This window comes from Enoplosus armatus, chromosome 4, assembly GCF_043641665.1.
Source record: "Enoplosus armatus isolate fEnoArm2 chromosome 4, fEnoArm2.hap1, whole genome shotgun sequence".
NCBI classification, from domain to species: Eukaryota; Metazoa; Chordata; class Actinopteri; order Centrarchiformes; family Enoplosidae; genus Enoplosus; species Enoplosus armatus.
In genome coordinates this window covers 10,442,328-10,457,410 of record NC_092183.1, presented here as the reverse complement: position 1 = coordinate 10,457,410, position 15,083 = coordinate 10,442,328, and the positions used below count along the sequence as shown (strand labels likewise).

Here is a 15,083-nt window from a genome sequence, read left to right as displayed (position 1 = left end):
ATCCTTCTATCTTTTATGGGGTGTTTTTTTTCTCTTTTTACACACACGTGCAAGTATAAAACTTGTGATTTGGTATGTCAAGAATTGTACTTGCAAAAAAAAGGAGTAAAACCAGGGCCTTTCAGTGTGTACTTAGTGTTGGGGTAAGGCCCCCAAGAACTACTCGCTACCAACATTCCCCACATTTAAACCTCTTCCTCATGTCCAGATGAGCTAAGCCACTGATTTGGTCCAGACACAGTGATTAGAGATCCTGACTGTATACATCAGATAGGACATTTGCTTCAACACGTCCCTGTAAAGCTAAAAAAGCGCACACATATCTGCTCTCCCTGACTACCTGTCTTTTTTTTTATTGGAAAAATACACATTCCTTGCAGACAGTCTGAATTACCCACAGAGACTTAGTCACATACACACAATTTATTTTGCCAAAAACAAGTCCGTGTAGCCAAATTGGTTTAAATTGCAATCATTTAAATGACCATGGATGAAGAAATGTTAATCTAAGTTATAATTGGGACAATTTAGAAGCTCTGTAATGCAGTCATGAGGTTGATGGTGCTTATTATGATTTACATTAATTATAAAAGGGAACTCCACCAATTTCACAGATTAAAATCAGTTTACTATTCATGGAGAGTACTACACAGCCTGTGAAAACAGTTAGTAGTAGTAGTAGTATAATAACAGTATAATGTCCTCTGTGGCACTGAATGAGTCTGAACAAACTACCCCAGTGATGTCATCAGGGTTACCTCAGCTAGGCGTTGCAGACTACAACAGAAAGTTACTAACTTGGGGCACAGAGTTTGAAAGACGTCGATATCAGAAGCTGAATATTTAAATTATTAAATTATTATAATAATATTTTCTTGCAGTGATAATCATAATTTCATTTGAAGTGTTCATAGACCAAAACAGCCACGATGTGTTGCTTTACACATCAGGCTGATGGTTTTTGGTTTTTGTACAGTGCTTACCTTTAAATTGAAATTCTAAATATTTCTTGCTCCGTTATTTTTTCATCTGGTCGAGGGAGCGCTGAATATTCTGGTTTTTGTTCAGTAAACCTCCACTGGGCAGTTTGTGTGAAATGTTGATTTTAATGCCGGACCTAGCTAACAGTTTGTGTGCAGGTAGTGTATGTGTATAAGTGACACAGCATACTTGTGAGAGACTGAACTGCATTTTATGAGAGGGAGAGAAAGACTGACTGGTCCCAGGGTTTCTGTTTTATGAGCATAAAGAACCTGGGGTGGGCAGCACAATGTTAAAACGGCATTGCTCTCCATCTGAAGGTGAATAACGAATCATCTGAGAGTTTGTACTAGCCAATGTAAAGATGGCATCTGCATCAGGTTGGAATATCTGTGGCCAGGAGATTTTTTTTGTGATTTGTAAATTCTTTTCAGCAAATATATATATATATATATATATATATATATATATGTGTGTGTGTGTGTGTGTACAAGTTTGTAGATGTCCTTCAATCAGGGCGGTGTACATGGGGACGACAGTAGATAGCTGATGTTTGCAGGAGGTGGAGTAGGAGAAGCCTGAGGTAATAGGATTAGTGTCAGACTAGGATATTCAGCAGGCCCATTCCCATCAAGCCAGTGCAGCTCTGCCAACACAAGCACATATAGAGAGACTTTCTCTCTCATGCATAATATCCATTAGCCACACACTCACATATGCAGCCATAAATACTGGCATACACGCATACAAACAATCCTTTGCAAGTTTTACTCAAATGTTCCACCTCAAATGTTTAAGTTGTGATGGATTTACAGAGTATTTAAAGGATAAGGCTTTGGATATTCTACATTTTCATTGTCAACAAATCTCATGAACAAAGGAAAACCAACAGTGCGTTAGTCCGTCTCTCAATACTTTCCTGTCTCTGGCACTCACCGCCAAGCCTATTTGTTCCTACTGAAGATATAAATCTTTAAAAACTGGTCACAAGTATGTGGTTACATTTTTAAAAAGGCTAAATTGTTGCCTAAAACAACTCTGCTCTGTAGTTTTACTACTTACTCAAACAGGAAGTAAATAGTGCATTTGTTGGGGACTATTTTCAGCTGTGGATTTTGTGTTCTAGTGTGTAGTTACAGCAGGAGAATGGTGTATGTGGGATTGACTCAAGATAAAGTGCCCATATTCATGGTTATAAAGGAACATCTCACCCAGTGCAACAGTCCTTTGTTAGTAGGATCAATTTAATGTTGGTTTTAGTCATTTTGTGGGATTTGTTGACAGTAAGAAACGTATGGAAACTCTACTTTTCCTGTATTTCTTTTTCTAAAGTATCTAACTCCTGAAGGTACAGTAGCCCTCCTCTCTGGGGAAGCCACTTGGTTCCAACCAAAGAACAGGTGTAGCTACTATCATTAATGAAGGCCCTGTTCCATTTAGGTGTCAGCAAGCCAAACCAGCATGCACAATACCAGGGCCCGAAGTGTAGAGGGGATACTGTGATCAAAAAAAAGATCATTTCAAAGCGTACTATCTTGCTACAAAACTCTGTCAGTATGTGCTCAAGCTGTATTCCTCTCCAGCCAGTTGGCACCAATCGGCTTCATTCACAGACAATAAAACTTACATTGAGATTCAAGGCTAAAATGCACATTACTGAGTTGTGAAACTGTGCCGCGTCAAAACAGTTGTTTGCACGACAACCCTGGTTATAGAAGAAATACAAAATGTTTGTCAACCTCAGGACAATCCTAATAATGTCAGTACAGATATAACAAGTTTAACCTGTTTATTTTAATGGGCATTTTCCATGAGGTAAATTCGGCCAGACTTTTGCTGCCGTGGGCGCACAGCATCATCATCATCGTCATTGTCATAATTACAGTTTTTTTCTTCTTAGCATATCTCGCCTACTTCTCTATTCTGTCTTCTCTGCTTCTTTCTCTCATCGTGGGCTAACTAGGCAACTACCAAACCCCTTCCACTTTCTTCACATCTCATCCGTCTCTCTCTCCTTTTCATCCTGACTCTCATTTATCTTCCACGCTCTCTGAGGCATGAAGACCAGTGCTTCTTTATCAGTGAGCCGCAGCAGGGGGCATGTCACTCTCCCTCTATCCTTTCCTCTCACCATCACTACTTTCTTCTCATCATCACTCCATTTCTCTTCTTCCTCAAGCCTCCACCGGCCTCATCTTTCCTTCCTCTGCATTTTTGCCTTGACAGGAGTATTTGGTTTGTGCACCATCAGGCTGGCTGTGCTCCTTATCTTCATGCAGATTGTTTTTGTCCTTCAGTTCATCATTTGGTCAGGTTTTCTCTCCCTTGTTTTCACTCCACTTGGTAAGTTGTTGTAGCTGCACTTCTCTACAGGGCTGAACACTCTTTTTTTCATCGCACCTCTTCTCCTCCCACCATCTTTTTGCTGCCTTTAGCTTTTCCTCACACATCCACATGCCCAGATTACTCTCCGTTTCATCTTCCTGACAAGCCAAACTTAAAAATGTAAAACGGTTACTTCTCTTGTGGTCAACTTGCCTCAGATGATCTTAACCAAACACGTTTCACACGATGAACTCGCATCAACTAGCTTAGCAAATGACAGAAATGAGACATACTTTCACTTTATAAAATTACTTTCACCCTGAAACATTTGTATTCTGATGGGTTGCATAAACACATATTATCAGTTTTTATCTCTCTCTTGTCTCTCGTCCTGGGCATCAGACCGCCATATTTAAAATAACCATATTTAGATGAGTGAGTTAGGACAGGACACTGAAAAGGGACTTACAGAGAAAACAAGAGTCTTAGCTGAAGTTGTTGATCAATGCTTTTAATGCTTTCTGACTGACCAATTCTTTCACTGTGAGAAATGTCAGTAGACTTTTCATTTTAGGAGATGCTATATGTTCAATAGTTAGCTCACACGATTTTATTTTTTGTTATTGATGACCAGCATTACTGGTAAGATTTAAAGAATTTAGAAATATAGAGTATGTACTGCAAATGTTTAATAGGCTCAATTAAACCTAAACAGATAAGTCAAATTCAAAAATCCTACAAATCCATTTAATTAGCAGTGAAGTAATGGAAATATTTTACCCTTTATGGCACTTTTTTACAGGCCTCATGCCTTTGTAAATGCCTGTACACAAAACAAATGAATCAAATAAATCTCATTTGAAGTTATGCACTTAGCTGCCTTTCAACTCAAAAAAGCATCCCAAACAGAGATATATTCAGAACCATGGTATGCACCACATTAACCTTACATCAGCAAGAGAGTTAGTTAATAAGATCCACCTTAAGCCTCAAGAAAAGAGGCGGAGAAAAGCCTTGACCCAGTATCCTTTCTGTCTCGAGTAACGCAAGAGAAATGGCTGTGCAGACACCATGGTAACCATGGTATCATGTGTGACAGCAGCAAGTTTTATAGGTCACCGTGTCATTCAATTAGGCTATTGATTAATTGATTTGTGTGTGAGAGAGACAAGTCCATTTACAAGACATAAATAGAAATCTTGGACAGCACTGATCGGACCCCATTTGATTGGTGCTTTATCTGTGTGGAGAGTTTTGTACATTTTGTAAGAAGTAACATCAGACCAAATATAGATAAATAAAGTGATGAAGACCACTTTATATATACAATTTGGCCATAAACCAAAGCTGGGGATAGACTTAAAGACTGTTTCTACCAACTTGCTCTGAGTTTTTGGTTTCAACGCTCAGAAAGGCGCACATACACAGTGACTGAGTAGATGTAAAGAAAACCCACTGAGCAACTGGAAGTCTTTTGTTTTTATTGTTATCTCTCCCACTGGCTCATGTTGTGTAAGCATCCACATTCCAGTTGTAAACCTCAAACCTGTCTCCAGACTGGAACAGACTGTCCAACTGAACAACCAGGGGGAAACACGCCTTTTTGCATTTTGCACGTAGATTTATTGTCATACATAAGCATGAAACCATTAAAACGTGTGTTGAGAATCACTCGTCTTGAACAATATGATGCTTTGAGTCAAATTTGACCACTTGAGAGCAGCTTGCAAGTCGAGTCAGCATTGCCGAGGGCGACTGGCTAGCGAGGCCTGTAGATGATATGTCATAAATTAGCTGATGAAATTAACATCTGTAATCCTTTGAACCCCATGCTGTCAGCATCCCCTCACACAATACAGTTCTTAGTTTACACTTCAGTACATCATACAGCCCCGCAGCTCATTACATCACACTGACACACACTCATGTACTGTATTTGTGTGTTTGCAGTTAGACATGAGGCACCACGGGATATGTGATAAAGGCTGGAAAAGTACAGGTTGTTGCATCATTAACTCCAGTTAGCAACTGCCTGCCTGGCTTAACTTCCTTTAATGTCCTCTGCTACAAACATGCTTTTCCGCTGAGTAGAGCAGCCTATTGTGGTGAGAAATTGACTGTGAGAGAATTGGAGTGGTAAAGAGACAGGAATGGAAATAAAAGAACAGGTCTGAGAGGTCAGAAGGTAAAGGCCCACTTGTGTTAATTCTGTAAATTGATGATCCGTGAATCTGTGGCTGCTGGTTAATCCCATATTTCCTGAAGCAACAGTAGTGATATGTAGCTGGTTTTTGCTTGCCTTTGTGTGGGCCTGTCATTCAGAGAGCTTAGAGCAATAAACATGTCTGGGTTGTAGGCACACTTTGTGGGTGTATGTGCACTAAATGTGTGTGTTATAGAGATGGGAGATGTTTCAAATCCCTGGCGCAGGCAGATGTTGTACAACAGTGATGTTTTTACAGTAATGGCATGGGACTCTTTACATTGTTTGCTTTGGAAAAGGGCAGCAGTAGTCCAGGGATTGCATTAGAGATGAGGGCTTTCACGGGTTCTGTCATTTCATCTTTCTCTCATGTTTCCCACTCCTCTCTTTCCTCCTCCTCTCTGTCCTGAACAATGAGGTACAGCTGTGATTGCCCACTCTCTCCGCGTCCCACGTCATCTTGTTTTCGTCACTCGCTTTCTTTACGGTGTTCTCTGCCGCAACGTCATCATGCTAGATCCTGGTTAACCTCTTTTCTTGCACGTCAATACTCCTTTCTCTTGTTGCGTTTGTGTTTCCTTGTTGCCAATTTCTTTACCTTCCTTTTCACCTTCCTTCTCTTCGTGGCAATCACATCCTCACCTCTTCTCGCCTCTCGCCTCCTTTGTTCTTTCTTCTCTTGTCTTTTCATCTCTGCCTCTGATTTTCCCCAGTGGATCATGCTTATTGTTCTTATTGGTAGCTTCCACTCTTCAGATTGGTTTGTATCAGTGCTGTTTTGTGCGCAGAGTCTCAGCACAGCAGGCGTCCTCAGCATATTGCTGTTTATCTCAGCGCTCTGTTGTCAGCTATCTAAAACATTCTGCCTCTAAGCTCATGTCTACTCATAACATCCTGTTTGCATCTGTTTCTCTCAATTTAACTGTCTCTTCATCTGTTGCACCTTTATCTTGTGTTATCCTTCCTTCAATTTACACAACTTCTGCAAACGCTCTCTTTGTTTTAACACTTTGTTTCTTTAGCACTGTGTATAAGGTCATTCAGTATATATGATGTGCGCAGTCCCCTTTGATTGGACATATTGTTGCTGAGACATTACACACTGTACCTACTGACTTGAATTTGTCTGTTTCCCCATTAAACCAGAGCTAATATGTGATATTTATTGGGATTTATGCCAACGTGCATCATTAATGCTTTTCCCAGTTAGATTAGGCATTTAAGAGGATCAGAGTGATTAAGAAATTACGTTGATATTTGGCTCCAAACACACACAGCCACAGCCACAGACACACACACACACACACACACACACACACTAGAGTGGTTCGTGCCATGGTTCCACTGAGAGACACACACACACACACACACACACTAGAGTGGTTCGTGCCATGGTTCCACTGAGAGACACACACACACACACACACACACACACACACTCATCCAGCAGGTCCTTGTGCTGAAGGTAATTATGCAGGTTAGATGACAGCTTTTCCATTAAGCCACTCTCCAGCAGCCACTGTTCAGTAGTTTGATTGCACTGTAATGACAAAGAACTAATTAGCATGACAAGTATTCTTTCCAGTGTTAAGGACCCAAAGTTTTTTGGGGTTTTTTGTCTGTGGGGTTTGTGGGGCTCTTCTGGGACTGCACCAGTGAGAGTGCACAAGTATGTCCAAATATCAAGTTTGTGTATGATTGATTGCAAAGGAGGTTCAGTCACTGAGGGAGCTTGTGTTTGTGTAGTTTATTACACTAACCTGCTTTCAAAAGGTCAGATGAGGAGGGTCAAGCAACATCACATAATAACAATAATTAATCTGTGGGGAAGATCTAAGTGAGAGCCAGAATCAAACTGCAGGTATGCAGGTGCACAAGCACACACACGACACCTATATCACTTTAAAAGCATTTGGTGATTTAAGGGTGCACGGCGGATTCAACTCAAAGAAAGTACAGTTTACATTAAAAGTTGGCCATATGGTAAAGTTTTGATTGTGGAATGGTGTTCACAGTACGCATATACCCCTCTGATTAATTTGCAAACAGAGTGCAGGCTTTCATACTTTGCCTCTGGCCTCCTTCACTCCTCAGAAAATATACGGCCATGTGTTTCCACACATAAATGTGTCGGCTCTAGTCCGCCATCCAACTTTTCCATTTGCGTTTTTACTCTATTGTTGAGGATTCTTTTTCCTGTGCTGTCCTCTGCGTAAGATGAATGGTAGCAGTTGCATATACTGAATCATTTTGTGTTGGATGTATATGTCAAAGTTGGAAATGGAGACCTGTCTGGGTTGCCTTTTCCTTCCCTTTTTGTCAAAAGTGACTAAAACAGTGTGAGCTCAGTGTTACAACTGAGTGTCCTTTTCAATTACTTTTGCCAACTTCAGCAGAAATTGATAGGATTAAGAACTATTTGTCGATTTACATTTTCATTAAGCAGTCTAATTATATTATTAGGTTGTTTTTTGTTTTTTTAAATGAACCTAATGTTCCAGTCAATGGTATTAAAAAGAATGTGTCTATCGTTTATTGATAGAGCGCCTCTATACAGATTTGCCTTTATGTGTTCCTGTCATACTGTGAATAAAGATTCATCCACTGTTTATATTATGTAATACCAAGAACTCTACATAATGGAAAGGAAATGCAATGTGTAGTTGTGCTCCAGACTGTAAGGTAGAAGTCAAACAAGCATATACTATGTATATTTGTCCTTTCATTGAACATGAAGTAAGCAGATAAACTACAATAACTGCTTCTGTATCAGCACAGCAACCAAAGATGGTGGTTTTGTAATCGGTGTAGTTTCCTTACGCCTTCTCCACAGGGTAGTGTTAAATTGTCCTGGAATTTGAAGAAATTTGGAAAAAATATCTGTCTGTATCTCCTCTCCCTCGTGTCAGTTGACCCACCAGTATTAAATGTGAGATGGAGAAGAGGAGACTGAAAAATGAATTATGTCTGCATGTAATTTGTGGCATTCTTTTCAAGAAAAAGTTTTAATTCATTTCACCACCAATGACTGGAAATGTCACTTTGGTGGAATAGTTTGTGATGGCAGTATATGTCTAAGTGCATGAGAAAGAATACGAGCAGCTCATTTACAGTTTAATATCTTTGTAACCCATGGTCTTTCTCTCAAAAGGCTGATTGGAGACACTTCCTCAGGAGCCGTCCTAACTGTAATTTTCCCACTTTCCGTTGTCTTTGTTCCTCTACAGTTGGCCCTGGAGGACCCGGTGCACAGTGTTTCTCTCCAGCAGTTTGTCTATGAGAAGCTGAAGGCGCAGCAGGCCCTGATGGGGGACCAAGGCTTCGGCGTCCTGATGGAGACTGTGGACACAGAGCTCGTCAGGCAGCTCCAGGAGTTCCTCCAAGGCCTCTGAATCACATCTACAATCCTTCACTACCTTACACAAACATCTTCGCCCAATGCTGCCCTCTTCCCCTGGTTTTTGAAAATGTACTGGAAAGGCTAACAGTCTGCCTGATGTGTGGACTCCTAATCCAAACCTTCCCAGCCTCTACCCATGCTATGCCTTATCTATATTCAGACCTAGCCTTGTCGACTGTCTTCAGCTATAACACCCCATGTCCCTTTCTCTATTATCTGGATTCCTTTACATCCTTTTTTTTTATCAAGATGAGGTCTATGTGGGTACTTAAAAATGTCAAAGTACCTTCACATTTTTAAAACGCCCACATAAAAACATCACCACACTTGAGCTTCCACTCAATTCTTCTAGTTTCTTCTCTTTCTGTGGTTTTAACGTGGGATGGGTAAAAAGAAATTGGACGGATGGTATAAAATTTGGGGAAAAATCACCTGCAGGTGCCAGAGCGGGAGCCTCGGACTATTTTCTACGGAAAAAAACGTAGCAGAAATGTGGATAAACAGTAGAACTTAAAGGACCTAAAGCAGTGTTTACAGAATTTATTCTTAAAAAGAGAAAAAAAGAAATGTAATTTTCTATGTATATAAAGTATGGATGATAATCTGCATGACGATATTTTACTTTTTAGTTTGTTTTTACTTTGTTCATTTCTCTTCCTTTTAAAAAAAAAAAAAAAAAAAAGATAATTTTGTCATAACCAGAGGTCAAGTTGAAGTAACTACTGAGAGAACTCGAAGGTGTTTTTCTTTCTTTTTGAGTTGCGTTAGAGGGAATTTTTCTTGATTGTAAAATGGGTGATTTTTAAATGGTTGATTTGTAAGTACTGAACCACATTTATATGTAAATACATACTGCTGCTAATTGATGGTGTGTCAGAGCACTTTAATAACCAAAAACTGTTTCACATGTTTTCATCTTTTTCTCAGTGGTACATCGGCTCACATCATTGGACTATAACACAGTGGTAGAAAGCCTTGGAGCAGTGCGGCAAGATTGTGCAAATTAGTCTTTAGTTGCATTAAGACCCTCATCTTGAATTGTTTCTCATGTCTCAGTGCTAACTTGTAGAAATTACTGACTGCAAACGTAACATGCCATTAAGTTGTGTCTCTACTATTTAATTTGAAAGACTTTTATGAATTCTGAGTGAAGTGGCTGTTAAAGAAGTCACATTGTGAGCCACTGTGACTGAGTTGCGTGTAGCTATCCTGCTGCCCAGTTTTTCTGATTTGGCCAGTCATGAATGACTTTTTCAATGTAGAAATGAAGCATTGATATATTTGATTAGACAGAAGAACCAGTTTTTCCACTATGTTTTCTCAGAAGAATTGATTATTGATTTGGCAAAACTATATTATAAAGAAAAATAACAAATTAGAGAATGTTGGCACTTTAGGTCTTTAATAGTTGAATGAAAACATTTATACAATTGGCATGTCGACCTGTGTCACGCAGAATCTGAAACGTGGTCTAGAAAAATTGTTTGTTGTCATTTGAAACTCATAAAGAGAAAATCGTGACTCGCCCTGCTTTCATAATCTATTCTTCTGGAATTTATGGATTAATATGGTTTCATTTGCTCTCATTGGGTTGGTCATCCTCCCCTGGGACGGAGATAATCCTGACAATAGCTCCTGTGACACTGTGATAGAGTTGAGTAGCGGTCAGAATTACGGCCTTATGCTTTCAGCCTTGCCTATCCTTGTAACTCAAAAGACCTTTCTTAGTATTATGTTTATTTCTCAAGTAGTTTAACAGTAGAAGATTTCTGTACTCTTATTCTGTTATTGATGGTAATTATGAGGTTTAGAACACAACACGCAGTAGAGAGATGTTTTTGGGTTAAACATTTGGTTATGTTTTTGATGGAATATAATTCTTGATGCTTTTTCCAAAGCCTTCAATAAAATGCAGTAATCATCCAATATTGTGAATACTGTGTGTGTATTTCCATTACTTTTATTATAAAATACACGTAACTGAAAACACACATGTGAGTTTATTTCAAGTAGATCATACCAACATGGCACTAATATCAAGTTTAATAACTGCCTGATGGACAAATTGTTACCCTGGATACTGCACCATTGATGACCTAAACATTGTAGTAGTGAGATAGTAGTGGAAAGGGTGCACTGAAAGAGCAATATCATGGCAAGCATATACTGTCAGGTTTTGGAGTGACCTCAGAAAAAGAGGGAAAGAGTTGATTAGATATTCAGGAGATAACCACAGAGAATTGCACTTATTGGAAAAAATGGCGTGGGAGTACCCAGAGAAAGGGAAGGAAATTAATTGACTGGGAATGGGGAAACAAGACCATGATAGCGACTCTGTAAGGCTGTACTTTGGCACAATGGGGCTTTGAGCAAAATGCTAATGTCATCATTGCTAACATGCTCATAATGCCGTAATGTTTCCCAGGTATAATGTACAGCTGAGGCTGATAATGTCTTTAGGTAATGTCTTTAGTTTTGCACATATTTGGTCATAAACCAAAGACAAAACTGAAATCTAGACCTGATGATGGCACTTGATAGAAAGATGAGGTGCTAACCAAAACGATTACAATTCATCCTGTCAAATTCAAATGAATTGTAAAAAAACAAAATATGTGCATGTGCTGGACTAGGTGAGCTTCCTGGTTTCCATTTACCTCGTATTAAGTTGTATTATGTCAGTCTTACTCTACTTTCAAAATTAAAACCACTAGCAACATTGAGCTACCTTCCTAGTGAACGATCCATCAAAGATACTGTGCACTCATTCAGGTACTTTCCTTACTAATACCATGAGTAACTCTTGATTATTACACAGAAGAAATCAATGTGTTATTCAACAGAAGATGACCATTTATTATGACTGCTGACAGAACAAAAAAAGCTATATTGCTTTTTCCATACACTATTGCTCTTGGGGTTCTTTAAATGCTGCAGCAGTCAGAAAATGTTGCAGTAATAAACAAGTGGGAGACTTTTTTTTAATGGTTACATATGTAGCTGTTGTACCAGCAGTGCTGCTCAGTAACTACAGGCTCTACAAAGTGAATAAATCTAGCACACTTTTCTACAGACTGACAACTTCTCCCTTAAGTTTGGCTGCAAACTCCTTTTTCATGCCAAAGGACAAGAAAACAAAGGCAACAGTGGCCAGCATCGACCCATTTGTCTTAAGTGCTCGAGAATAAATGTACTTCTGGCAACTGGTCACTTGAGTGGCTTATAGAGTGCAAAGAGACGATTAAGGATTCTACACCCATCCTCACTTCCAGCCCTGCCTTTTCTTCCTCCCGAGCACTATTAATCCAAAGGACTCAGCCATTCATCTTTCCTCTCCCACTCTCTTTCATCCTCACTCCTATTACACTTATTACCGGTGTAGTCCTTTAGAGACAGATAAGAGCCACAGGTAGACTATTGGCGAGGCCTTTTGTTAATTATCCTGTGGAATGCATGACAGAGGAGAGCAGGCGGATTAGCTCTAATCTATAACCTGCGTTCTTCATTGGATTAGTTTCAAAGATTATCACTACACAGCGGAATGTTCCTCTCTCTAAAACTTTAAGTAATTGTTCACTTTCTTATTTATGCACCTGCATTTATAGACATTTGTCTGCATGTGGAAAGCATTGTAAAATATGAACAACAAAATAAAAGCTGTAGATGGAACTGTTTGCCAAGCGTCTGATGAGAAGACTGATACCACTCTCATGTCTGTACAATAAATATGAAGCTACAGCCAAAGATGGTTAGCTTAGCTTAGCTTAGCATAAAGACTGGAAACGGGGAAGCTGCTAACCTGGCTCTGTCCTAAAGGTGTCATTTTTACACTTTGTTTTTGAATGGATTAAACAATTGAGATATAATTTTATAAACATTATATATAAATGTGAATTGGTGAGTTTTAGAGGTACTGGCAGGCGGATTTTGCTACATTTAGACAGAGCCAGGCTAGCTTGTTTCTGGTTTTGTGCTAAGCTCTCAGCAAGAAAGCAAACTGTTGATCTACTCCTTTAACACTTTTTATCTGAAGCCTCGGATCCCATCCACCACACCAGCATTTAAAATGTCTCACAGTGTGTGGAGGCAACAGGAGCAGTAGTTTTCAAGTAATGAGTTTGTGATTCTTTTCTCTCCAAATACATACGCTGCATTCGATGGTTGTGATACTATATGTATGACAGCAGCTTTCCACCCTGTTATTGTAGATACAGTATATTAATGTAACAATCCTGTTGAGATAATGCAGTTGACTTTTACCCAAATACTGGTGACACCTTCACAGACTGAACTTCAATCGACACTGTGCCCTTGACTGTGTTTGAGGATCTCTCTGCAATTTCTTACGTAATCCTGTTTGACCTTTCATGTTGACCAACTACAGATGTGCAGTTCTGTTCACAGATTGTTCCCTCTGACATCCATGGCAATGTCTGTCTCCTGAACCACATGATCAGCATCAACAAGTTTACCCATATTGATCACTGACACTCCTGCCACACATGAGCGAAACATCAGACATCTCTCAAAGTCACCGAAATCTTTTTTTATTGAGCCTGACTTAGAGAATAATGACAAGTAAAATGCTGCTGTGTAAAAGCTCTTGCTTTAAATGTACTTTGAATATGTCCTTCCTTTCCTGTGCTTTGACGGTTACCTGTCATTCTGATTGTGTGAGGGCTTTTGTAGCAGCAAAGTATCAGTGACAGTGTGAGGGTGAGTGCCTATCTGTCTCTGCGTATTGATTCTGATTAGAAGTGGCTGCTCTTGTCTGCCTGTTGAAGCCTGTAATTAAAACCTGAGGTTCCACGCATGTGCAATCATTATGTGGCCATACAGCGTGCCTTTCAAGTGGGTGTATGGGCACCATGGGTATTCAAGCTTGAATGTCCCTGTGTGCACCCGTATTTGTGCAACATCTTGCTCGTGTTGGCCACTAAAGAGAGTTACAGGAATGTGAAAAGTCCACTGATTAAAGTGCCACGCATTGGTCCATTGATTAATGAGCTTCATAGGGTAAGTGAGACAGTTGTATGGAGGCAACTAACAATGGCTTTTAAACTCCTTAACCCATTTTGACTCTATTCACATAGCACTGACAGGAGATCGATTAACACGTCATGCATAAATGGCACCATGTGGAGTGTGTGTGTGTATGTGTGTTTAAATGTAGAGGAAAAGTGCTGATGTCCAACCTCACAGACTTAATGAAATGATAGGTCAATTAATCAATTAATCGATGGACGGGAAAAAACTATTTTGATAAATTATTTAACTCATTTTTCAAGCAAATATTTCTTTTTGTTCCAGAAAATGTGTTGCTTTTTGTAACAGGCATTTTCACTATTTCCTGACATCTTTTTAAAAGTTGAATCGATCGATTGAGAAAATATTTGGCAGATTAATCTGTACTAAAAATAATCATTAGTGCGCCCTTACTTTGATGTACTCCAGGCTGTAAAACATAAGTCCTTGAGGGCTCTTTGGCAAGTACTTGACACACAACCTAACACTTAACAGAACCCGTAAATGCTTTCATATATCACCGTCATTGCAAGTGACAAAACGCCGCCACACAACTTGTTCTTCAAGTTAAATCACTGGATGATGACACAGTGCAACAAAAATAAAACTTCATATTCTGTCGAAGAACAGAGACAGGAATCTGCTTCTCATCTCAGAGTATTACAGTATTTATCATGCTGCAGGCTGCGGGGAGTGCTGCCAATACTAATCAGACAGGTGGGCACTAGGTTTTCCTCTGGTAATAATATAGTCTGTTTCTGTCTCGCCTCCCTCCTGCTCATATAGTGTAGACTAGTAGTTGCAGCCTAATCAGATTACTGTCACATTTTCTCCCTTTTATCACCGCAGTGTCAGTTTTCTCAGGATATGACTCAACACTTCTTAAGGTGATGCCTAGGGCTGGATATCACCTTTTGAGTATCAACTAAAATGTGTCTGTGGCATCGAGTATCAAAACCTGTCAAATATCTTAAGTAACTTTGACACACTCTGTCAGATTTTTAATGCTACTTTATTATTCTTTGATCAAATATTTTTTATCTAAATCAGGAAATTGCTCAGTTTTAGGCTTTATTTTATTTAGACACATTTCCTGTGTGGCTGCTTGACATTCAGTGTTGCCTTGAGACGTTTTTTATTTTGTGGAAT

The 15,083-nt window shown here is 39.4% G+C and overlaps 1 protein-coding gene across 1 annotated transcript in view; it reads left to right on the top strand.

Moving 5' to 3' along the window:
* ipo11 (importin 11) overlaps positions 1-9,058 on the top strand; it is a 110,671-nt gene extending 101,613 nt beyond the window's left edge. Inside the window, exon 29 of the mRNA XM_070904488.1 lies at positions 8,737-9,058. Within this exon, the coding sequence (XP_070760589.1) occupies positions 8,737-8,901 (165 nt within the window). The 3' untranslated portion in view covers positions 8,902-9,058. The remainder of the gene's footprint in view (positions 1-8,736) is intronic.
* Positions 9,059-15,083: the final 6,025 nt, after the last annotated feature.